Genomic DNA, 24,182 nt, shown 5'->3' on the forward strand with positions numbered 1-24,182 from the left:
TTCTACACGGCCCAGTTCTACACCACAAGGTTCTACACCGCCCAGTTCTACTCCACCCGGTTCTACACCGCAAGGTTCTACATCACCCGGTTCTACACCACCCGGTTCTACACCACAAGGTTCTACACCACCCGGTTCTACACCACAAGGTTCTACACCGCCCGGTTCTACATCACCCAGTTCTACACCACCCGGTTCTACACTACAACGTTCTACACCGCCCAGTTCTACACCACAAAGTTCTACATCACCCAGTTCTACACCACCTGGTTCTACACCACAAGGTTCTACATCACCCGGTTCTACACCACAAGGTTCTACATCACCCGATTCTACACCACCTGGTTACATACGCTAAGGTTTCGGAACCTTTAAGCCATCTGGCCCAGCCCAAATGATGATGTCATAGCTTTTTGAGCGTCTGATTGGTTCAGTCAGAACACAGGCGTCTCACCTGCGGAGGTGAAGCAGCAAATCAGACTCTTCCTCGTTTTTTGTATAAGAGAATATTGTAATAGAGACATGAGTCACATCTGTTGATAGATGATGAATTCTGGGACGACCTGTGGAAAAGCAGCCAGAGAAATTAACAGCCATTATGGAAATAATCTGAAGCTCAAAGTTACTTTCTCTAGTTTTGTAAAGTATTGATCAACCATATATTGTTATCCAAGATATCCAGCTATGAAAGCTGACTGTAACTGAATGGAAACAGTCAACTGATGGAAAATACCTCTGTTAATACTGATCTTTCTGACGGGAGGGGGCGCTGTGTTGAAATCTAATTTTAGAAAGTGGGTTGTTAAAATCTCATTTCATGTAATTTTCCTTTGGAATCAATAAAGTATTTTAGTATATTTATTACAACTAATTTCAATGAATGTATGTTAAATTTTGTAAATATTCAAAATAAAAAGTTAATCATAAAGTTGAACCGCAGTTCACGGTGCTGCCGGCAGGCGGCGCCTCCGAACGTGCCTGCTGTGCGTTTTGTGTGATGGCGGGTTGTCATGGTGACGGCGGCAGTGGCCGTCATTGATCCAGATCTGCGGTGATCAGTTATTGTTTATCTCGTGGTTCCGCTGCGGCACCGTCATCTCTTTGTGTCTGAGCGGAGCCGGTGAAGGTTCGGGTCGCTCACCGGCGCCGCCCGCTGCGCTGCGGGGCGGGCGGGGTCGGATCCTTCACTTCCACGTCACTCGGTTGTCTGTTGTCCATGCCTCTGCCGGCGGGCGGAGCTAATCGTTCCGGTGCCGAGAGCGTTTGATCATCAGTCACGTGACTTCTAGTGACGCCCTGGCTGGCTGATGTGGGTCATGTGACTTGGTGACACGTTGTCATAGAGACTAACCCACCCAAAACGTTGACTGCGCTGCTCCAGCTCCAGAAACGAGTGCTCTCCTAGATGTGTGGGTGGGCGGGGCCTAAGCTACGAGCAGCGACGGGATTAGCCGACCGCGGCGGCAGCGGGCTGCGCTCTGATTGGTCAGAAGTACAGAGAAGATCTGTCTGTCAGACTTAAGCCCCACCCCCTACACAGACGGCGGAGCGCTCCGGACCGGGACCAGAACCTCCGGACTTTGTGGCTCAGAGTGAGAGAGACTGACTCGGACCGTCGGAACCGATCGGAACCGATTTGCGGCTCGATGTCCCGGCTGCTGGAGAGCCGGAGGGAGAAGGACCGGATGAAGGAGAGCAGCCTGAAGGTGAGCCGCAACCCCGGAACCCGCCGAACCCCGCCGCGCGCGACCACCCACACTTTAATTATAGACACTTTAAAATGGGTCGAACGGAACCAAGCAGACAGGTTCCTGGTCCCGGTCCGAGTCTGCTTGGTTCCGCTCCGATCTGACCGGGCACATCTGGAAAACACGAACCGAACCGCTGGTTTCGTTACTTCGGCGGACTGGCTCAGTGAGCGGGCCAGGGTTCGGGTCAGGGCCCGGTTCTGGGTCCAGTTTAAAGGGAAACAGAGCCGAAAAGTTCGGAGATCAGAAACGGGAAACAGATTTTTTTTCTTTCCGCTAACTCAAACGAGCACGCGCGTTTCTTCTACTGCGCGTGAACAGGGTGCGTGCTTGCGTGGGTCACAGCGTGTGCGAGAAGCGTGGGCCGGTACCGAAGAGGTTCGGTGAGTTCGGACTTTTTAAAGGAGGCAGCGTGGCCGCTTTGTCCTGCAGGAGGAAGCGGGGAGGGGGGGAGGGGAGGATGAGCGCACCGCGTGCGTTGGGGCGCGCGCGTGCCAGTGTCTCATACAGGAAGAGATGGGAAGGTCTGACCTCTGACCCACAAACCCAAACAACCCGGTTCTGACGGAAAACCCAATCAGTTCCTGAACCAGGGCCGGTTCTGATCAGCAGAACCGGCCTTGGTTCTGATTTTGAGGGTTCTTCAGAGCTTCCATGTTTGTAATCAGAACCGTTGCTCTCCTTCCGGGTCGGGTCGGTGTGGCTGAGCTGTGAAGCACGGTGGAGGTGTCATGGTGGTGGGGAGGGGGTCACTGGTTTAACTGGGAATGCTGCTTCAAGGACAGTGGGAGTTTTTAGTTTTTACTCCAAAGTCTTTCAACAGAATCTGAGCTGAGCTCTGATTGGCCCGTCAGTCTCAGGCGCTGACTTCTGATTGGTCGCTCAAGCGGAGCTTAGTGTTCTTCATCCCGATGAAGATGAGGCATAGCGGGTGTTCGCACGCCTACGCCTAGCTGAAGCATCCTGGCCGTTGCCATGGTTACCTGCAGGCTGCAGCAGCCCTGTGCGCCCACTCACTCCACTGCTCAAATATTGATCGAAGCTTGGTGATAAGACAGCCGTACGAAGGATTTATGATCAATAATCTCAGCCATTTAATGAAAGCAGCAGAACTGATCTGAAACCTGCAGGTTGACTCACCTGGAGCTGCAGGTTGCTCTAGTCTCAGCTGTTCAATCGGAACCAAAACAGCAACATTTGTTGCTGTTGCTTTGTTTCTCTTTCTGAGTCAAACCAACTGAACCCTCTGAGCAACGTGTTCACCTCCGCGCCTGTGGGGGCGCTGTGAGGTCTGGTATCCATGGCATTGGTACAACCACCTCATCTTAAATGGAATTGGTTGGAGATTTCAGGGTCAAAGGTCAAACATCAGGTCTGTGGCGGGAGAAGAAGATGGTTGCTGGGTGCTCCAGCAACATGCTAACGGTGCTAGCTCTGCTGCTGGGGCTGCAGCATCACGACCAGAGTTGCTGGTCACTCTGCGTCTCGTCGCGTGTCTCATTGCGCTGCGTTAATCTGCGGCTCGCTGGCTCCCTCTGCTGGCTGGGAGCACTAGGGATGTGATTGGCTGTTACCGTAATACCTGGACTAGAGGACTCCAGAACCTTATCACCTTGCAGACTTCAGCGGTCACATGACCTGGAACCACCTTTCTCCTCCTGCCTCTCTCTCTCTGCTCTAACCCAACTTGCTCGCCCTCCCTCTCTCTCTCCAACAGAGCTCCCTTTCTTCCTCTTCATCACTGAACTCTTTATTTATCCATCAGCTGATCACCGACTGTCACTGAGCGCCGCTTCTGCCCTGAGCCGGTTCCGACAGACCCGGTATGATCCATATGGACCAGCGTAACCCAGTCTGACTCGGTCAGAACCAGTTTAACAAAGTCAGAACCATCTGAACAGCTCATCAGAACAGAACCGTTTTCTTCCAGCCATTTGTGGTGCTGTTGGTGAAATGCATCCTGGGAGTTGGAATCCAGCTGAGGATTAGAGACGATTAATGATGCATACAGGTGGGCGGCGCCAGAATAAGGACCACCCACCTGAACACAAAGGTTACAACCAGAACCAGGACCTGGGCTGCTGTCTGGACCCGGCCCCTTTACACGTCTCTGATGTAATCCTGCGGCCGGTTCTGATGAATACAGATGGATTTCCTGTTCCTCTTCCTGTTGAGAGAAACAGAACAGAGGAAAGCAGAAGTTCCCATAGTGACACAGTGACACAGCCCTCTGACCCGGTTCTGATCCAGTCTGGTACCGCTCTGACCTGGTTTACCTCAGAACAAAACACTGAACAGTGAGAGCTCAGGTGTTTCCAGCCTTCACCCCCTAAGTATTAGCCCCACCCTCTGTTCCAATGGTTCCACTGGTTCCACTGGTTTCACTGGTTCTACTGGTTTCATTTGTTTTACTGGTTCCACTGGTTTCACTGGTTCCATTGGTGTCACTAGTTCCATTGGTTGCACTGGTTCCATTGGTTCCACTGGTTTCACTGATTCCACTGGTTTCACTAGTTCTACTGGTTTCACTGGTTCCAATGGTTTCCTGTCCAGATCAAGGAGAAGGAGCGGCTGAAGGAGACGAGAGAGCGGGAGGCGCGCTCCAGCAGCGGCCACCTGTTCACCTCGCTCAGCGTATCGGCCACTACGCTCTGCTCCTCCTGCAACAAGAGCATCACGGCCAAGGAGGCGCTCAGCTGCCCAGGTAAACTCAGCTGCCCAGGTAAACTCAGCTGCCCAGTAAACTCAGCTGCCCAGGTAACTGTGTGACCACCAGGATCAGTTGACCCTCAGATTTGAACTCGGTAATCTAACCACCCTCCAACCCCCAAGTGAGAAAAATGTCCTCACTGTCCACAAGAAGCTCAACTTGTGGGTGAAGTTGGTTCTTTCTATGCACTATAGGCAAGTACACACTCAGCCATTTTGTTGTTCAGTAATGACATCATCAGTTTTTCCACTGATGATGTCATTACTGGTCCGAAATATACACACAGCTGTTATACTTCTGCTAAAGTGTGTGTTTTGGTTTTTCTCACGTTGTAAGGCCCATTTTTCTTTTTGTGAGGACCCACTGCTCCGTATGGGCCCCAAAGCCTGGGATCCATAAGGAGAACTACTGTTCTAGGGTCAGAGGTCAGGATTAGGACTGAGGTGTGAGTTGAGTCGGTGCAAAGTCCTTATGAAGATAGAAAGGTGTGTGTCCATAGTGCGTAGAGAGGACCAACTTCACTTTCAGAATCAAAGAAACGCAGAACAACTGGGGTGTTATGATTCTGAAGCGCCTCCCTGGGAGCAGGAAGAGGTGGTGCTCGCGGTGCAAGGGGTCCGTGGTGATGCTGCAGGCTCTCCGGAGGCAGCGGATCCTGTTGATCTCCTCCAGAGACGGAAGAGGGCATCCAGTCAGTCTGTGGGCGGAGCTTCTGGCCCTCTGGAGCTGCTTCCTCTCTGCTGGAGAACCACAGCGAGACGCCGTGGCTCAACACCAACTCCGCAGAGAGCTCAGCTCTCCGCTTGTTCTTCCTGAGAGTCATCAGGAAGTTCAGACTCTGCTCTGCCCTCTTGAGGACTGAAGTGAAGTTGGCGTTCCAGGTCAGGTCTTCACTGACGTAGCTGCCTAGGAACCTGAAATCTGGCACATTCTCCACCCTGTCCCCGTCTCTAATTATGGGGTGAATGTGTGGTTTGCACCCCTAAAGTCGACGATCAGCTCGTGTTCAAACGGAGGTTGTTGTTCTCCGTTCTCCACTCTGTAGTCGGTTTCCAGAGAGAGGCTCCCAATCCCTGTGATGGTACCATTTGGGTCTGTGGGGCTCTCAGCATGTGGCCTTGTGGAGACCCGGTGCTGGTGGGACAGGTGGGGTCCGGTCCAGGTCTCAGAACTCCAAGTAGGGAAATGGACCAGGTCTACGTGACAGTAATGTCTCACCTGGCTACAGTGATGCACAGGTGCACCTGACCAGTCTGTGACATCACTACTGTGGTTCCTGCAAAGCCAATCAGAGAGCAGGTACTGAGCAGACTCCTTTCTTTCCTAGGATGCAACGTCACCATCCACAACCGCTGCAGGGACAGCGTGGCGAGCTGCGCCAAGATGAAGCAGAGGGTAACACATGTCTATCTGACCACCTGTCTGTCTGACCATCTGTCTGCCTGACCACCTGTCTGTCTGTCTTTGTCCCACAGCAACAGAAGCTGACGTTAGTCAGAAACAATTCGGCTCTACAGAATGTCGCTCTGCGGACCAAAAGTGAGTCCACCTGTCTGTCTGCCTCCACCTGTCTGTCTGCCTCTGCCCATCCTACATCCTCTTCCTCTGTGCTCATCCTCAGCTCCGATGATGAAGGAGCGTCCGAGCTCAGCTATTTACCCCTCAGACACTTTGCGACAGTCTCTGCTGGGATCCAGGCGGGTTCGGACCGGCCTCACGCTCGCCAAGAGCGTCTCCACCAATAACATTGCAGGGTGAGTAAAAACCAAGATCTGATTGGCTGCTGGGAAGCACTCTCAACTGCTAACAGGTAGCACCTCCACATGCTAACAGGTAGCACCTCCACATGCTAACAGATAGCATCTCCACATGCTAAAAGATAGCACCTCCACATGCTAACAGATAGCATCTCCACATGCTAACAGATAGCATCTCCACATGCTAACAGGTAGCACCTCCACATGCTAACAGATAGCATCTCCACTTCTTCTTCTGTTCCTGACACTGTGGTTAAAAGCTAGCAGGCGATTAATTGGACCTGCAGGTGTGATCATTTGCGCCACTGCTGAGTCCAGAGATCCGTTCAGAGTCCTGAGCTACAGCTTCAGATGGACTGTCTCTCTGTGTCCCAGGGGGACAGAGGAGTCCGTCGGTCTCCGCAGGATTCTGTCCCAGTCCACCGAGTCGCTGAACTTCCGCAACAGAACTCTGTCCATGGAGTCTCTGACCGACGACGGTGCGTTGAGCTTATTGACGGGCCGCTAGCAGCGGCGGGGGCGCTGCGTCTGATAACGACAGGCTGTATTGTAACAGGCGAGTGGTGGTGGAGCCCCCTGCTGGAGGAGCTGCAGGAGGAGGGCGGCTGCGTCCAGGCCGACAGCTGGAGCATGGCGGTGGACTCCAAGTTCCTGCAGATGCAGCACAAAGACGTCATCAAGCAGCAGGACGTCATCTACGGTACGACGCACGCCGCGGCCACCAGGGGGAGCCGCCGAGACACAATCACCGGACTGAGCAGAACCAGAACCAAATAAACGGAATAAACTTTACATGTTGCCTCCACCTGTCTCATGTCTCAGAGCTGATCCAGACGGAGTTCCACCACGTCCGGACGCTGCGGATCATGGAGGGCGTTTACCGGCGAGGGATGCAGGAGGAGGTGCTGCTGGAGGCGGGCGTGGTCCACACCATCTTCCCCTGCCTGGACCAGCTGCTGGAGCTGCACACCAACTTCCTGTCCCAGCTGCTGAGCCGCAGGAAGGACGGGCTGCAGGAGGGCAGCACCAACAACTTTACCGTCCGTCGCCTGGGCGACCTGCTGCTGCGACAGGTGAGCTCACCTGTGGCGACAAAGTGGGTCGGAGGGAATTGGGGTCCGAACAGAACCAGGCAGAACCTGGCAGGTTCAGGTTTGAGGAACCAGTTAAATAAAATATTTTATTTGCACACAAAATCAATAAAAAGACTAGCTGCTCACCTGAGACGTCACAACATGAAGCCAGACTGAAGGTCCGGTTTCAGTCTGAGGGAGACAGCTTCCCCTGCAGGTCTCCAGCGGTACTGAATTCAGCCGGCCCACTTCCTCCGCCTGTGTACTGACAGAGGACGTCCACAAGAGGAGGTTCTGACTGAACTAAAGGCGTTTTTTCACCAGAGCGTCTCTAACCAGTCTGGTCCGGTTCTGTCCCGGTCCGCCCCAACCAGATTCAGTTTCCATCAGCAGATCCGGCGCGACTCAGCCCGGCTGTTCTCAGACTTTCCTACCTACTCCAGGGTTAGCATTAGCAGCACAGCAGGGTACGCCACCGAACCCATTTGATTGGCTTGTGATTTATGACACTGGAAACGGCAAACAGCATTATTTAGCTGTGGACCGGAGGCCCAGCAAGATGGCGGTGTTACAGAAAAATGTGTGAGCGCAGGGGGCGATGGCGCGATGATTCTGGCCAGAATAATCTGTGACCAGTGTGATCCATTTCTTCAGCGGTTACCGGTTTATTAAACGGCCACAGTTGGTTTACATATTTTAATGACAGCACATAGGGATGCGATGGTCATTGTTCACCCTCAGATACAAAGTAATACATTATATTTTCTTTGCGATGGTAATAAAAGAGACCTGAATCTTACAATCCAGCTGTATCAGTATGTACCCAGTAATGAACAGAATCGGTGACAAAGGGCAGCCCTGGCAGAGTCCAACTCTCACAGGAAACGAGCCCGACTTGCTGCCGGCAATGCGGACCAGACTCTGATAAAGGGACCCAACAGCCCGTATCAAAGGGCCCGGTACCCCACACTGCTAGAGAACCCCCACAGGGCTCCCCGAGGGACGCGGTCAAACGCCTTCTCCAAGTCCACAAAACACATGTAGACTGGTTGGGCGAACTTACAAGTTGTCACCTGAAATTACATATCAGAAAAATCAGTCATTGCTTTAATCAAATCTATTAAAGCAAACCTTCAAATAGTTATTATTAATAGTATGAAACACCAGTGATGTTCATTAAGAAGCATGAAAATCCATGAGCGTCCTCTTCATCAGAAAAACAGTCTCTTCAGTCAGAGGCTGTAACACAGACTGCTACAGGAGATCAACAACAACTCTTTGTAGAGCCTTGAAATAATGAGATAAACATTAGAACTTATTGGTAATTTAATTACAACTGGCATTAAGCAGAACATCACTTAGTACTTTGTGCTGTGATACCAGTTGATCCTCAGGATTAATATCTGCAGCTGCAAATGATTTCATAGCTGATGATCCAGAGAGAAGGAAAAGACACCCAGTGTTTACTGAGGTTAGCTCAGGATAAACTACATGCTATTATGGATCAGACTGAACATTTACATTTTTTGTTCATCCACAAACATTAATTAGTTTACAGAAACTAGTCCACTTCAGTGCTTACTGGACAGATCCTGCTGGTAGATCCCACCTATGGATCTAAAAATAATTCAATTCAAATATACTTCATTGATCCAAAGGGAAATTAAATGGTGTAACTCCCATTAGCAGCTGCCTCTTCTCATGGCTGTTTTGGAAAATGTCAGCAAGCTTTGCAAATTTGATTGTATAAACTTTAAGTATTAATGCATTTATTTTCTTTAACTTGGCTTTTTAAAAGGGACAATGTACAACCCAAACATAAATGTTACCATTTGAAAAAGCCAATTCGCATTCAGTTCCTGCTGTCACTTTTACTCGTTGCCAGCAGCTCCACTCTGTAGACATGCAGACTCTCCTGATTACCTGCTTACCACTTATGTTGACACTGAGGTTCAGGAAACTACAACATTAAGGGAAAAAAGAGCAGGACATTTCACGCAGAAAAATATTTCTGGCCGCATCAAACTTCTAATCAAAGTTGAGAAGAAATGAGATAATGGCGCCACGTGGTTGATACAAAGGAGGACGAATCTTGTCATGATACAAACACAAAAGGCGTCGGGAACAAATCTGGCTTTTTACGCTCTAACATGCTTGGTTAGAATATGATACAAATAAGTATGGAAACCAATAACCTACCGAATAGATCCCATCGGTTTCATGTGAAGTAAAGAAGCTTTGTTTCATGACTGCAGAAATCTGAAGTGACGTCACTCGGTAGGATATACATTCTATTTTTTTTTTACCCCTCCAGGGGTCTTTTGTGGCTCTAGTCCCTTATATGAGAGTAGGCTGACAGGAAAGGGGGAAGACATGCGGCAGATATCGTCGGGTCCGGGAGTCGAACCCGTGACGGCCGCATCGAGGACTCAAGGCCTCCAAATGTGGGTCGCGCTAACCGCTACGCCACCACGGCACGCCCCAAATTAAAGGACTTTTATTTAAGTATTACTCTCCTTTGAGATACATTTACATTACATTAGAATAAATGCAATGCAGTTTATGCAGGAAAGGGAGTGAGAAAAATCAGACTTATAACCATATTTTGAATGGAAAGGATAATGCAGCCTGAATTTAGTAACTTCATTTTATAAAAATGTCGCACACGGACGTTCAGAGATGCAGACTTTCTAAAGAAAACATAAATGGAGATTTTGTCAAAAATATTAACCACCATAAGGGTTTTAAATTTATTTAAAACTAATTAAGTAAAATTACAGCAAAAATATTTTTTTCTGTAATGTGCGAATGTATGGATGAACGTTAAGACCGAACATTTGCTTACTAGCTGGGTAGCAGACATCTTGAGAATTGGAACTAACAGTTAAGTAATGACATTTAAATATTGAAAAAGGTCCATTTATAATATCATTTCTCTGTTGGGAGGGTTTGTTAGATTTTCCTGTGACTCCATTTAGGGTTAGAAGCTACAACTCTTAGCAGCATTTCTTTTTTTAAAGTTATTTCACTCAATGCTCGAAGGTTAAGTTACAACACTAAAAGAAAGGCAATTTTTTAATATATATTAAAAACTGTAAAGCTGATTTTTGTTTTATCCAACAAACTCAAGTACAAATGATACCAAATTCCGGAAAACTCAGTGGAGGGACAAAGTGTGGCTGGTACATGTTACTGCTCAATCAGCAGGAGAGGCAATATTACAAAATCTTACAAATGATTACAAATTACAAGTCTTAATTAAAAGTTGTCAAGTGTTGTATATTATCTCAGGGGGGCGTGGAGGGCTGGCATCCTGCACGTTTTAGTTCTGTCCCTGGTTAACAACCTTTTCATCATGTCAGTGTTTTTCTTAGGCCTCTAACGAGCTGTCATTGGGTCCAGGTGCGTTAAAGCAGGGAGAGAACTAAAACATTCAAGGACCCACTTTGGGAACCACTGCATTAACTGTAATGCATCTGCAGGGTTAGGGTTAAAATTGTCTCACGGTTGCTCTAAAGGTTATTATATGAAAAGTTGTCCAGTCTCCCCTTATTTATTTATTCTTGACATATTCTTTCAGTTAAAATAAAGAAAAAAATTACAGCGATTAATGTTGAAAACAGAAATAATGTAATTTCTTAGCTTGCTGATGATACTGCAGTATTTCTAAAGAATAAATGTGAAATAAAAAACTCTATTGAAATTATCAACACCTTCTCCAAAGCTTTGGTTCGACTCTAAACCTAAACAAATGTGAATTACTTCCCATTAAATCTCCTTTAAAAGGCACATTCCTCAACATTCCTATAAAAGACAAAGTTAAATAAGTATAGTGATGAATACCTGGACCTTTTAGATGTGCTTTATGATTTTGCTCCAAACCAGTACAGCATGTTAAAACGTCTTCACATGAGAACTAGTTCTCCCAGTTTAAATCATTATATTCTATTTGTTTGCTTGTTTTAATCACACTTTCAAATCTGTTGACTTCTTGATCCTTAATGTTCCTCCACCACATTTGGAGAAATGAAGTGAAAAATACAGAATTTATCAGTGACTCCCATTGGGGGGCCTGGCCCCGCACAGCAGCTAGCAGCGGCCCTGAACACCCCAAATCTGGTGAGGTCTGGAGACAGATGGGAACATCAGCTTCAGAGTCCTGATGGACAGAACATGTTTCTAATAAGTGTGTGTGTGTGTGTGCAGTTCTCAGGTCAGTGTGCCGAAGACATGAAGAAGCTTTACTCCGAGTTCTGCAGCCGCCACCCCAAAGCCGTGAAACTCTACAAAGAAGTGCTGAACCGAGACCGCAGGCTGCAGCAGTTCATCAGGGTGAGGAGAAGGACCTGATTCATTCCGGTTTACACCGATTGAACCGGATTCACTCCGGTTTACACTGATTGAACTAGAACTGGATTAAAGCGGGTGCTGCTGGACGGTATCCAGATTAAACTGGTTTCTTTCTGTGTTAATCAGCGGGTTTGTCGCGGTCCTCTGCTGCGTCGCCATGGCGTCCAGGAGTGCATCCTGCTGGTCACCCAGCGGATCACCAAATACCCGGTTCTGATCCAGAGGATCCTGGACAACACCAAAGGTGAGGCTCCGCCCCCACACCAGGTCCTCCTCATCCCCGGCGGCGGCGCTGATCCGCTCTGCCCCCTGCAGGCTGTCCGGACGAGCGGCGAGACCTACAGGAGGCCCTGGTCCTCCTGAAGGAGCTGATCGGCTCGGTGGATCAGGAGGTTCTGGAGCTGGACCGGAACCGGCGGCTGCAGGAGGTCCAGGCCCGGTTGGACCCACGGGCCCAGGCTGAGGTGAAGGGAGGCGGCGCATTCAGAGGGGGGGAGCTGCTGAGGAGGAAGCTGCTCCATGAGGGGACACTCACCTGGAAGGTGCAGGGCTCCAGGATGAAAGGTAGGTGGGGCGGGGACACCTGGGGAACACCTGGGGAACACCTGCTGACTACACTCACTGCTCTCTCCAGATGTGCAGGTCTTGCTGATGTCAGACATCTTAGTTTTCCTCCAGGAAAAGGACCAGAAATTCACTTTTGCGTCACTGGTGAGCCACACCTGATTTCACCTTTATCACCTTTAAAAACCTGTGAACTCTCTGAGGGACCCTGCCTGTCCTCTGTCTCTTCACCTGTCTGTCCTCCTGCGTCTCAGGACAAGTCCCCTGTGGTTTCCCTGACCAAGCTGATCGTCAGAGAAGTAGCCAATCAGGAAAAGGGGATGTACCTGATCAGTGACTCCGCCCCCCCAGAGATGTACGAGCTGTACGCTTCGTCCAAAGACGACCGGAAGACGTGGATGAGCTGCATCCAGAAGGCCGCTCAGAGGTCGGTGCTCCGCCCAGCTACAGTGACGTAGTTTGCAGTTCCTTCTTGTTCTGAACTGGTTCGTAAAGCTCGTCACGTTTTCTTTGCAGCTGTCCTTCCAGAGACGAGTTTCCTCTCATTGAGACTGAAGACAAAGCTCTACAGCGCCGCCTCAGAGGTACTGATGCTGCTCCCGGTGACCTCTGACTCTGAGTGAAGTTGGGTCCTAATGTCCCTCCTCTTCCTCGCCTGTCTACACAGCTGACATCCAGCAGAAGGACAAGGAGGTTCTGGAGCTCCTGCAGGAGCGGGCCACCTTGTTCTCTGACTTGGTCCAGGCCACGGCGCGAGAAGACGGAGAGGAGCGGCGCGTGGAGGCGAAGACCTCCTCCTGTAACCGGAACCTGTTCAGAGCCGACACGCCGCACGCTCCCAAAGCAGAACCGCTCCTCCTGGCCGCCATTGGAGAAGGTGAGGAGGTTCTGCTTGGTTCTCCTTGGTCCTTGTTGGACCTGCTTGGTTCTGGTTGGTCATCCTGGTTGAATCTGACTTTCCTTCTCTGTTTCTTGTTTCAGTCGACAAACTGGCGGCGCTGCTGTCCGACACCAGCAATCAGAAATCCTCCGTGACCAACGGCAACCAGGACATCAGCAGTGAGTCACACCTGTTCTGCTCTTTTCCTGGCCCGGTTCCGACCTCCTCTCACCTGTCCCTCCCTCACCTGTTTCTCTCTCAGATGGGGATTCGGGTTCTGTCAACGGTTCTTTTAAACTCAACAGCTCTTCCAAGGTAAAGCTCCTTCCACCAGAACTCCGCTGATTCTACTTAGTCTGAGGCGGTTCAGGTCCAGTTCAGGTCCAGTTCAGGTGTAGGTTTGGTTTAGGTTTGCAGATTAATGATGAAGGTTCTGACTGGTCCCAGTTGGGCTGTTGGTGGTGTTGCCATGGCAACAGGAGCAGCTGCACGGCGGCGGTATCGCTCTGCAGTTCTGGGCGGGTCCGTTTTGACTCGGCTGGCCGGCGATCCGAGAAGGTTCTGTTTCAGCGAGTCGTCTGGAGGTGGCTGATGAGAGCCGGGCTTGACCCGTTTCATCAGAGTGTGTGTGACCATGAGGGTTCTGGTTCTGACCCGGTTTTGTGTTTCAGGACCGGAACGGAAACCAGCTGCAGGAACGGACCCTGAACGAGGTAACCACTACTTCCTGTTTCTGCTTCGAACAATCAGCTTTCAGTCGGCTCAGAGGTTAGGCTGAGCCGCAGCGTCAGAACCCGGTTCTGGGTCTGACCCAGTTCTGACCCGCTTTATGTCAACAGGAAGTGCGCCAGCGGCTGGTCGGGCTCAGCACGCAGCTTCACGCCCTGCAGGTCCGTTCCTCCGTTCTAAAAGTGTTTCCTGTTGAAGCAGGAAGTGATGTAACAGCTGTGTTTGGCTCCGCCCCCAGGCGGCGGTGATCCGGCAGGACTCGATCCTGGAGCTGTCGGCGGGCGCCGCCCCCCAGGCTGGCCCTGGCTCCGCCCCCCGCCTAGTGCGGTCGATGTCGCGCGATGCGGCGCTGGACGCCAGTGGCGAGGCGGTGCTGCTGCGCCGGCAGGTGGAGCTGCTGCAGGAGGAGCTGTCGCGGCTGCGTCTGAAGGCGGAAGAGGGGGGCAAGAAGGGGGCGGGCTCCGGAAAGAAGAAAAAGAAGAACAAAGGGAAGGGCGACGCCTCCAAGGACCAGCTGGTACGTCTGGAGAGCCAGGTGATGTGGCGACGGCAAACAGCGCTGAGGTCCGTTGTTTCTCCCAACAGGTCGACAGGAAGCCGGAGGCCGAGCCGCCCGCCGTCGCCCCGTTGGCTGTCGAGGATCCCGTCGACCAATTAGATGGCCTGGAGGAGGGGCTTGAGGAGGAGGAGGACGAAGAAGTGATGAAGATCTCGCCACGCTCCGACAGTCCCAGAGGTCAGTACCGCCGTCACCGCCGTGCGCCTCACTGTCACCATGGTAACCGCCGCTCTGTGACCCCCCAGACCTCCAGGACATTCCCGAGGAGAGCGAGAGCTAACCTCCCAGTGGATGTCGCCGCCATGATGTCACCGTCGCTACCAGAGATCCACTCGCTGTCGGACATTTTCCTTCAACATTTCCTAAATTTTCTGTTTGATACAGGAAGTGTAACCATGACAACTGTTTACTGATCATGTCTGCTGGAGGGGGGAGGGGCATAAAGAGAGGGAGGGGCTTACAGAGGCTGTGGTCAGCTCTGATTGGAGGCCCTAAGGCCAGTGGGCGGAGTTTGTGTGTCTCAGTCCAAAGTTCAAAATCTGCTTCAAAAAATGCTTCATCCGATCAGCCATGCTGGGAGCTGGAGACCAGTACAGGTTTACTGGGAGCTACTGGGAGGGTCAGGGGAAAAGAAGCTGGAGTGAAACTGTGGATAAAACAGGAAACGCTGCTTGGCAGGATTCAGATATTAAAATGAGAGTCTGATCAATAAGTAATAATCGATTTGGCCTGATAGGAACGCTGATTCAGCAGATCTCAGAGCAGACCGACCTGCTGACCTTCGCTGGAAGCAGAAACATTTCTGTTCCTGGCTCAGAGCCAAACATGAGACACATGAACGGTCACCACACTACATTACCCAGAAGGCCTTTGGAGCTGCAGCCTGACTGTGGGAACTTTATTTAAACAGAAGTAGTTTTAGAAACTTTTATTCTGTTTGTTACGTCTGAATATTTAGCTTCAAAATCTGTTCCAGGTTCAGGTGAAGCCAAAACATTTTAATGCAGCAGCAGGGTGGGAGGAGGGACCAGTTAGAGATAGGGACTGGGAAGACTGGGAGGGAGATCTGCATGAGTCACAGCTGCTGTACATTAGCATGTTAGCATGGCTGCTTTTTCTATAAGAGTTAATTAACCAGTTTGTAAGTGTCAACATGATGATGATGATGATGATGTAAACACTATGAACCTGCTGATGGACACAAACGACTCCAGCTCTTCAGCTGATGAAGATGATGATGAAGGTTTCCTGTCCAGAACATTTTAGAGAATTTACAGAAACATCTGGAAGATCCAGGAGAACAACCTGAAACCTTTCAGGAACCGATTATTGATTATAGATTTCTGCTGAATATAAAAACCTCAGAAACGTCCTGTCTGCTGTTGTTAGGATGGATGGATGGATGAATGATGAATAGATGGATAGAGATGTGGATGAATGATAAGGGCTGCACAGTGGCAGTTGCCTTGTAGCAAGAAGGTCCTGGGTTCGATTCCCGGCCTGGAGTCTTTCTGCATGTTCTTCCTGTGCATGGTGGGTTCTCTCCGGTTCTCCTGCTTCCTCCCACAGTCCAAAAACATGACTGTCAGGTGAATTGGTTTCTCTAAATTCTCCCTAGAAGTGTGTGTGTGTGTGTGTTGTTTATCCTGTCTGTCTCTGTGTTGCCCTGCGACCTGTCCAGGTGACCCCACCTCTCGCCCGAAACGTTCGCTGGAGAGGCAAAAGCACCCCATGATCCCACTGGGGACAAGGGTGAAAGAAAATGGATGATGTGAAGCTAACCTGGCTAGCGACTGGTTCATGTTCCTGCTACGGTGGCCCTGAGGTACAAACCACTTCAACAAATTATAAAAACACAACGTTAAGAAGCACAATTACAAATTCAAAAACGCTACAACATTGACAAAACGGAAAGGGCAAGTCCCAGCTGGAAACCTGAGAATTGGCTGATTGGACGGCAGTGCTTTGAACCGGAAGTTATCAAGCGACAACTTCCGGTCGGCCCGTTGTTGCGATACGTTATAGCGTCCGCCATATTGAAAGTAGCTTATCTACCAGCAACCTAATACAAGTAAATGGGCCGAACTTCGCAAAGTGCCGTTCTGCAAAGTATTTTAAGTTAATGAATGTCACCGACACAATCTCTCACACACTATTATATATAGGAATGGGGAAAAAAACTAATTGTTTTGGAGCACAATAATTACATTTGATACAGCTGATTCTGAGAAATCGTTTTTATTGAACACACACACAGTGGTGTATTCATGAATATATTAACATAATTCAATGTGCATTTGCTATTTCAAGATATGAAAAAACGTAACTTCATTTACATTTTTAGTCATTTTATTGTAAAGACAAACTTTGATAATAGTTGTCAAACTAGCTACATATTTTTACTTAAGAAAAAATATTTATTACAGCGTAATATGTCAACTGTGTAATAGAGAGCAATGTCAACGAAATCTAACAAACTAAATTATTTTTAATTTCTTTACATAAACTGTCGTAATACCCTAATACTTCAAATTGAGATATTTCACTTAAAATGCGCAAAATGTGAAAGGAAAAAATGCACAGTACATTACAAATTTATATTATACTGGCAACACATAGCACAGACAGTCTATAGTGTTATTGCTACATGTTGGATACTCTGTGTATTTTAGCACAGATTAACAGCAAGACAAACTAAATTTTCATGAGCCAGGATCCCTTTATTACGGTCTTTTGTACAATTTTGTGTGGGAAGCTCAATAAAAGCGTTGAGAGAAACTATAAACAGAAACATAAAATTAAAATATGCATCAGCTCTAAATGCACAGAATAAACTTCTAGTTTAACATAAATCAGAATTAACCTTAGCTGTTGTTAAAAACAGTCACGTTAGCTATGATCATTACTATGTAAAAAAAACTACTGGGATGGGACATGGCTAATTACTGGAATAAACACATTTGGAAAATGACCTCTAAATAAATTCTAATAAAAGAAATGGCGCCAAACAGAACACAGATTGAACTTACAGCCACTCCTTTCGGAGTTAGAAAAGATTGACGACACAGGAGGCGAAGTTTGTACATTAATAGACAAGTTTTCTCTCCGCAAACACCTGTTCCTCACTGCCACTGCTACCCACAATGCACTGATACCTCAAAATAAAATACAGATGAACCAATACTGTAGAAATTTTTAAACTTTCAAGACATATTTCTAATTTCTAGCCTTGGGCAGAACACAGTCTGCTAGTCAAGCTGGGATCGGTTCGGTGACTGGGCCTTCCGAGACATCTGGCTAGCCACAGGTTAAAGCGAATGATAGAAAATACATCCCTGATTGGTTCACGTTCAGAAAAAAACCAACATATCTTCACCATTTGCAGGCTTTGACTCAGCATCTAAACCCAGTCCTAGTGGAGATGAGTGTGAAGAAAAACAGCTGCAGCTCTGATCTTTATGGACCCGTCCTGAGGAAATCCCTGGTCTGGACCGGTCCAGGTCGCTATCAAGCTAATTTTCTATTATCAGCTTTACAAATCTTTTACATTATGTGACCAGCAGGGAGGGTCTTTTTAAACAAGATGCACCAGAACACAGAATAGTCCACAATATTTTATTAAACAATTTCATTAAAACATTTCTCTTTTTAAAAACATGGCTTCAGGCCTACGACTTGGTCCCTGGAAACAAAAGGGATCATATGAAATAAAGGACAATTTAAATTATTCCAAAAAATAAATGAACAAACAAAACATGCAATGCAAAAGAAAACAAATTAGTAAATCAAAACAAAAGAAAGCAAACGCATTAGTAATTTCAATAATGAGCAAACAAACTGTAAAAGAAAAAATACAAGCACTTCAAACGGTGGAACAAATTGTCGTTGTCCAATTTCAATGCCTTTCAAATGGGCCAGAGGAGTCGGGTCCGGCTCGCTCAGCCTGTCCAAGCAGCAACAGGCTTTGTTGAGAGCGGCCCAAACAAACACCGGCAAGACAAGACAGCAGAGCGTCCAAAGCAATCCTAAACCAGAAATCTCATTAGAAAACCTGTAATAAGTTTATAGCAGGTGTGTGAATGACCTAATGATCAGACTGCTGATTGCAGCTGCTCCACATTGTTAGCAGAACTAGAGGGCCCCAAAACCACATTTGACTTAGGGCCCCATGGAGGCTTGGGCCGGCCCTGGCCTCTCCCTCTTTAGAAAAACAACGCAGTATAAAAAAAGGGAGCTAAGGTAAGAAAATAATCAGAGTAGTTAACTGGGGCAATTTAGTAACAAAGGAAATATTTCTCTGCTGGTTAGAAGTTTGTTTCAGGAATTGCACAGTACTGGCCACAAAGTCATGACATTCTGCTCGTAAATTTACATCATTATTATTTTAATTCTTACCTGTGAAAGGTAAAGGCAGTGGCTCCACTTTGTACTGTAAAATGGTTGAAATTAGTCCACACAGCACGTTCTCTCCACTGCCACTTTCAAGATGGCGGCGTCGTAAGCAGGACTCAGTGGATACGTATTCATGCCTATTGTCCATTCAGTCGTTTCTCAGGTCTCACACTGGGAGTAGGGTTAGGGGTTAGGGTTAGTGTGAGACCTGAGATTAACAAAACAACCTCCTCTGTTTTGTTAATGTTTAGCGTTTTTGTCAGTTGTAATTGTGCGTCGTTAATGTTGTTGTGTTTTTGAATTTGTTGAAGTGGTTTGCACCTCAAGGCCATCGTACCCTGCTGTCTGGATAACTAATGAAGCTAACAGAAGAACGGCTGAGGCGTTCCTCAAAGTTCATCTGGAGTCCAGAAATTTCATTTCATGGCGCTCCCATTTTGTTCTGTTTAAGGGAGAATTATTAAATAAACTTATTTTGATTGAAAATGTGTTTTTTTATATAAATGAACCAGAAGACAGATGGGTCCCACACGGATGGGTCCCTCTGAATATCAGTAACGCGCTGTTCTGAAAAGATAGATAGATAGATAGATAGATATTTCCATGGAATCACTTCTGTATTCAGCCTGAAAGAGTTTATGGGAACCAGAGAGCAGACCAGAACCAGACAGCCGAGCTACTGACCCGCCTGAACACACTGCTGGAAACACCCTCCTGCTTCACAAGAAACATGCTAAACTAATAAAACTAAGTAACACGGAGACCTTAAGGAACACGGCCATATTTTTCTAAAAGCAACAACTGAACCTGAACCGTCAGCTGAACTAGAACTCTGACACCAGAGCTGCTCTACTGTTAAGCTATGGGCTTGTTGTTCCTCAGGCTGCAGAAGCAAAAAGCCTGAACCGTAAAATCCCCGTTACTTGGTCTCTGACACTAACGACAATAAACCACCTAATATACTTGAACACAAGGTAAAAACATTGTCTGTTAGAATGGATGAAAAATGTTTAGATACTTAAATAGCAAATTTTATAAGAAAAATGTCCGGCATAAGCTAAAGCTAATGTTAGCTACAAAGTTTAAAGACAGTAAAACTCACCTTCGTATCTGTGTATAACGAGGCGAACATGTTAAAACTTTTCTCCAGCTTATTGTCGGGGCTTCAGATCGATGTTCATCTTTAATTGTTACCTTGGACAAGCCCTGCTAACACCCAGTGGAAAGTTTCCATTTTCAACAGACTGGAAACGAGGAGCCGCTTTTCCCCGGATGGAAGCTGACATGCAAAGGTTGTCACTGACGAGATTTAGGGCGGCCATCTTGGAGAGGTAGACCGCTCCACTCAGCCTTATATGTTTGACATGGGGAATGAAGTATCAGCGGATTTAATTAATCATAACTTGTTAAATACTAAACAGATTTTCACGATTTTTTGCTATAAGCCTTATTCAAACAGCTATCATCACTACATTTACAAAAAAAATATGTTTTTAAGCATTACTGAACGTAATGAGATGTTGATCTGCAGCGGCATCTTCACATCGTCAACGGTCCAGAACGCTGCTGCTGGAGTTCTGACTAAAACCAGGAAGATAGAGACACCACCCAGATCTACATGGATCTACAAGGGGCGTGCTGTGGTGGCACAGGGGGTTAGTGTAGTGGGTTGAGAAAAAAAGGTTTAAAAAAATCAATAAATAAATAGAAAATACACCCCCTATTTTTCTATCGGAGTTGGTCTTGTCTTTTGTCTTTGTTTTTTTCCTGTGTGTGTAGACGTGTTTGTTGTGTGCGTGTGTCTTCTTGCCAGTGGGGGCGCTCTCGCGCCGCTGTGGGTCTAGCGAGGAGAACGAGTTTCCTGGCTCTGGGCATGCGCGGCTCAGAATAAACGAGCTCTGCCAGAGTAACGTTGTTTCAACTCGCTTCCTCTGTGATCCACAGGTAAGATAGAAGGCCACTCTCATAAGCCATGTAAAATGATCTGTACATATATAAAGATTAATTTCGGAGTCTATTGTATAACTTACATGTATAATTGCAAAGTTTTGTATTGCCGTTGATCTGTGTCGGCGTGTAGCTTGCTTTTTGTTGTTGGAGCCTTGGGGATTTTAAAATTTATTTATATCACTTGATCGGTCAGTATTGTTTGGGTAGCATTATAATATTTTTGTTTCTTATAACAGTGTATTTATTTGTGGTGGGCTTGATCTCTTTTGTGGCCGCTGTAACAGTTACAACTGACAGACGTTAAAAAAAAAAACAGTTGTAACTGACAAACGTTGGTGTTTACTGTGTGTTGTAGATGGAATGTTTTGTTCAGTTGGGATATGTTAATTTAGGATTAGATTTTCTTAATTTCTTTTGCTATTATGTTATTTTATTTTATTTTATTTTATTTTACTTTATTTTATTTCTTTGTGGAAACTCCGGATGTTGTTGACTGCATTTGAATTGTATTGTGGTTGTGTTTGTTTAATTGAAAATGCGCGGCTCAGAATAAACGAGCTCTGCCAGAGTAACGTTGTTTCAACTCGCTTCCTCTGTGATCCACAGAAATTGGTTGCAAAGGATTCATGTGCCTTTGCACCGGTTGATACTGGCTCAGATTCCCCTAGGTCTGGTGCCAGTAACATTAGCACGTTAGCACGCCCCACATTTGGAAGCCTTAGACCCGCGGACGTCGCGGGTTCGACTCCCGGTCCCGACGACCTTTGCCGCATGTCCTCCTTCAAAAAATGGCGCCGGCTCAGCTGGCTGCCTGCAGACGCAGCTCCGTCGTGTGTGTGTTAATCTGTGTATAAAAAATTCTTGCTGAAACTGCGAAATAATTTCCCTGCTGGGATGAATGAAGTAATTCTTCTTCTTCTTCTCTCAGTCCTTCACTGAGAGAAGAGACTTTAAACTACTGCTGGTGTTGAGAATAAATAATTCTGCTCTGTTAGCTAGTCGCTAAGCTAAAGCTAAGCTAAGTCTAAAGGATATGACATGTTAGAAAATGTAAATGAGAGCTAGGTAAGTGTAAGGGATGACACACTAGGCAACATACTCTTTAGGGCGTAGCTTAGATGGAGGCTAACAAAGGAGATCACAAACCCATCAGGGTGCCGTTTTGTCTGTTAGCTCTTAAAGGTAGCCGGTCATAATGGACCAGCTATATTTTTAGACTTAGACTTAGACTGACTTTATTGTCATTTTCATGCACAGGGTGAATACAGAACGAAATTTCGTTGCAAACGGCTCAGGACAATGTTTTGAGCTTCCAATGTTGTGAGGTTACTCCAGAATAAAATAAAATACAGTATAAAATATGAATATAAATATAAATATAAAATATAAAGTGCAGGAATGACAGTAAAATAGAAGTTATTTAGCTCTGTACATGTGCAAGGTATAAAGTGGAGACCAGATTTTGAGTGCAGTCCAGTTAAGAGTTCAGCAGTCTGATGGCAAGTGGGACAAAGCTGTTTCGGAACCTGGTGGACCTGCACCGGATGCTGCGGAACCTCTTTCCAGAGGGCAGCAGGGAGAACAGTCCATGGTGGGGGTGTGAGGGGTCACTGACGATGTTTCGGCCTCGGGACACGCAGCGCTGGGATGAAATGTCCTGAATGGAGGGAAGGGGGGCCCCGATGATCCTCTCTGCTGTCCGCACCACTCTCCTCACGTTCTTCCAGTCGGAGGCGCTGCAGCCTCCACACCACACAGAGAGGCAGCTGGTCAGAATGCTCTCTATGGTGCTTCTGTAGAACGTCTTGAGGATGGGCGGGGGCAGGTGTGCTCTTCTCATCCTCCGCAGGAAATACAAACGTTTCTGTGCCCTCTTGGCCAGAGACGTGGTGTTCACAGTCCAGGTGAGGTCGTTAGTGATGTGCACCCCCAGGAATTTGGTGCTGCTGACCACCTCCACAGCCGAGCTGTTGATGAGCAGCGGAGCGTGGCTGGGCCGGTTCTTCCTGAAGTCGACGATCATCTCCTTCGTCTTGTCAACGTTCAGGATCAGGCTGTTGTCTCTGCACCAGTCCACCAGCTGCTCCACCTCCTCTCTGTAGTCCAGGTCGTTGTCGTCTCTGATGAGGCCCACCACCGTTGTGTCGTCCGCGAACTTCACGATGTGGTTGGTGGCGAACCTGGGGATGCAGTCGTGTGTCATCAGAGTGAACAGCAGAGGGCTCAGGACGCAGCCATGAGGGGAGCCTGTGCTGAGGGTGATGACATCGGAGGTGTGTTGTCCGATCCGGACTGACTGAGGTCTGTCGGTGAGGAAGTCTAGCAGCCAGTTGCGCAGGGGGGTGCTGAAGCCCAGGTGTCCCAGTTTTCCTGCCAGATGCTGTGGGATGATTGTGTTGAACACTGAGCTGAAGTCCAGGAACAACATCTGCACATGAGTGTTCTTCTCCTCCAGGTGAGCCAGGCTCAGGTGTAGGGCAGAGGAGATAGCGTCCTCAGTGGAGCGGTTTCGGCGGTAGGCAAACTGGAACGGGTCGAATGTGGAGGGGAGTCTGGAGACGATGTGTTCTTTTACCAGCCTTTCAAAGCACTTCATCATGATGGGAGTCAGTGCCACAGGCCGGTAATCGTTGAAAGAGGTGACTTGAGGTTTCTTTGGCACCGGAATGATGGAGGCAGTTTTGGTATTAATGAATGGAATTCAAAAATTTAACTCACTGACTTTTCTTTAACCTCATACATCAAGAACTCAGCATGGAGAACGGATGATTCTCTACCATACCAACTTTATTTATGAAGCACTTTATACACCAACAGGACCAAAGTTCTATACACAATCATAAAATACAATGCAATTATAAAATAGAAAAGACTGAAATATAAAATACATACAGACACAATAAAACAAATAAAACAAAGTGTAACCTCTCAGATTGTGCCAAACGCCAAAGAAAAAAGATGGGTCTTAAGAAGGGACTTAAAAACAACCAGTGAAGAGGCCAAAGGAAGATCATTCCATAGCTTGGAAGCTGCCACAGAAAAAGCCCGGTTCCCTCTGAGCTGCACTTTGTCTTTGGTACCTTCAGAAGCAGCTGATCAGCTGGCCTGAGGGAACGGGAGGGTGGGTAAGAATGTAACAGCTCAGAGAGATAGCTAGGGGCGAGGCCATTAAGAGCTTTAAAAACAAATAAAAGGATTTAAAATGAATCCTAAAATTTACTAGTAACCAGTGTAAGGAAGCTAAAATAGGGGAAATATGGTCAAATTTTTGTGTTCCTGTTAAAAGACGTGCAGCAGCATTTTGTACCCTCTGAAGCTGGGAAATATATAAATCACTGAGTCCTATATAAAGTGCATTACAGTAATCCAGCAGTGTGGTCACAAATGCATGGATCACTGTTTCAAAGTGCTGTTTGGAAATAATAGGTTTTACTTTGGCTAGCTGCCTTAAGTGGAAAAGGCTGGATTTT

At 47.5% G+C, this 24,182-nt stretch overlaps 1 protein-coding gene across 4 annotated transcripts; it reads left to right on the forward strand.

The window, feature by feature from the left end:
• The first annotated feature begins 1,196 nt into the window (after positions 1 to 1,196).
• Positions 1,197 to 15,740, forward strand: arhgef2b (rho/rac guanine nucleotide exchange factor (GEF) 2b). 4 transcript variants are annotated; one of them, XM_028011127.1, is made up of 22 exons: positions 1,201 to 1,706; positions 4,302 to 4,452; positions 5,786 to 5,853; positions 5,934 to 5,997; positions 6,080 to 6,212; positions 6,591 to 6,694; positions 6,772 to 6,915; positions 7,038 to 7,288; positions 11,495 to 11,620; positions 11,765 to 11,882; positions 11,954 to 12,202; positions 12,273 to 12,349; positions 12,457 to 12,629; positions 12,719 to 12,786; positions 12,870 to 13,079; positions 13,184 to 13,261; positions 13,345 to 13,397; positions 13,754 to 13,795; positions 13,922 to 13,972; positions 14,050 to 14,328; positions 14,397 to 14,547; positions 14,616 to 15,740. In XM_028011127.1, the coding sequence occupies exons 1-22, from the start codon at positions 1,647 to 1,649 to the stop codon at positions 14,648 to 14,650; spliced, it is 2,685 nt and encodes an 894-aa protein (XP_027866928.1). In that variant the 5' UTR covers positions 1,201 to 1,646; the 3' UTR covers positions 14,651 to 15,740. The 4 variants fall into 4 exon arrangements, 3 of the variants coding, with proteins under 3 accessions (XP_027866928.1, XP_027866951.1, XP_027866941.1); XR_003594709.1 differs by lacking the exon at positions 13,345 to 13,397 and having other exon boundaries at positions 1,197 to 1,706; XM_028011150.1 differs by lacking the exon at positions 4,302 to 4,452 and having other exon boundaries at positions 1,203 to 1,706.
• The last annotated feature ends 8,442 nt before the right edge of the window (positions 15,741 to 24,182 follow it).

The sequence above is a fragment of the Xiphophorus couchianus genome, chromosome 3 (genome assembly GCF_001444195.1).
Source record: "Xiphophorus couchianus chromosome 3, X_couchianus-1.0, whole genome shotgun sequence".
In the NCBI taxonomy this organism is placed as follows: Eukaryota; Metazoa; Chordata; class Actinopteri; order Cyprinodontiformes; family Poeciliidae; genus Xiphophorus; species Xiphophorus couchianus.

Coding starts and splice junctions, on each gene's coding strand:
- arhgef2b (XM_028011127.1), top strand. CDS start 1,647: ATGTCCCGGCTGCTGGAGAGCCGGAGGGAGAAGGACCGGATGAAGGAG. Junction 4,453..5,785: donor GGAGGCGCTCAGCTGCCCAG/GTAAACTCAGCT, acceptor TTTCTTTCCTAG/GATGCAACGTCACCATCCAC. Junction 12,630..12,718: donor ATCCAGAAGGCCGCTCAGAG/GTCGGTGCTCCG, acceptor TTTTCTTTGCAG/CTGTCCTTCCAGAGACGAGT.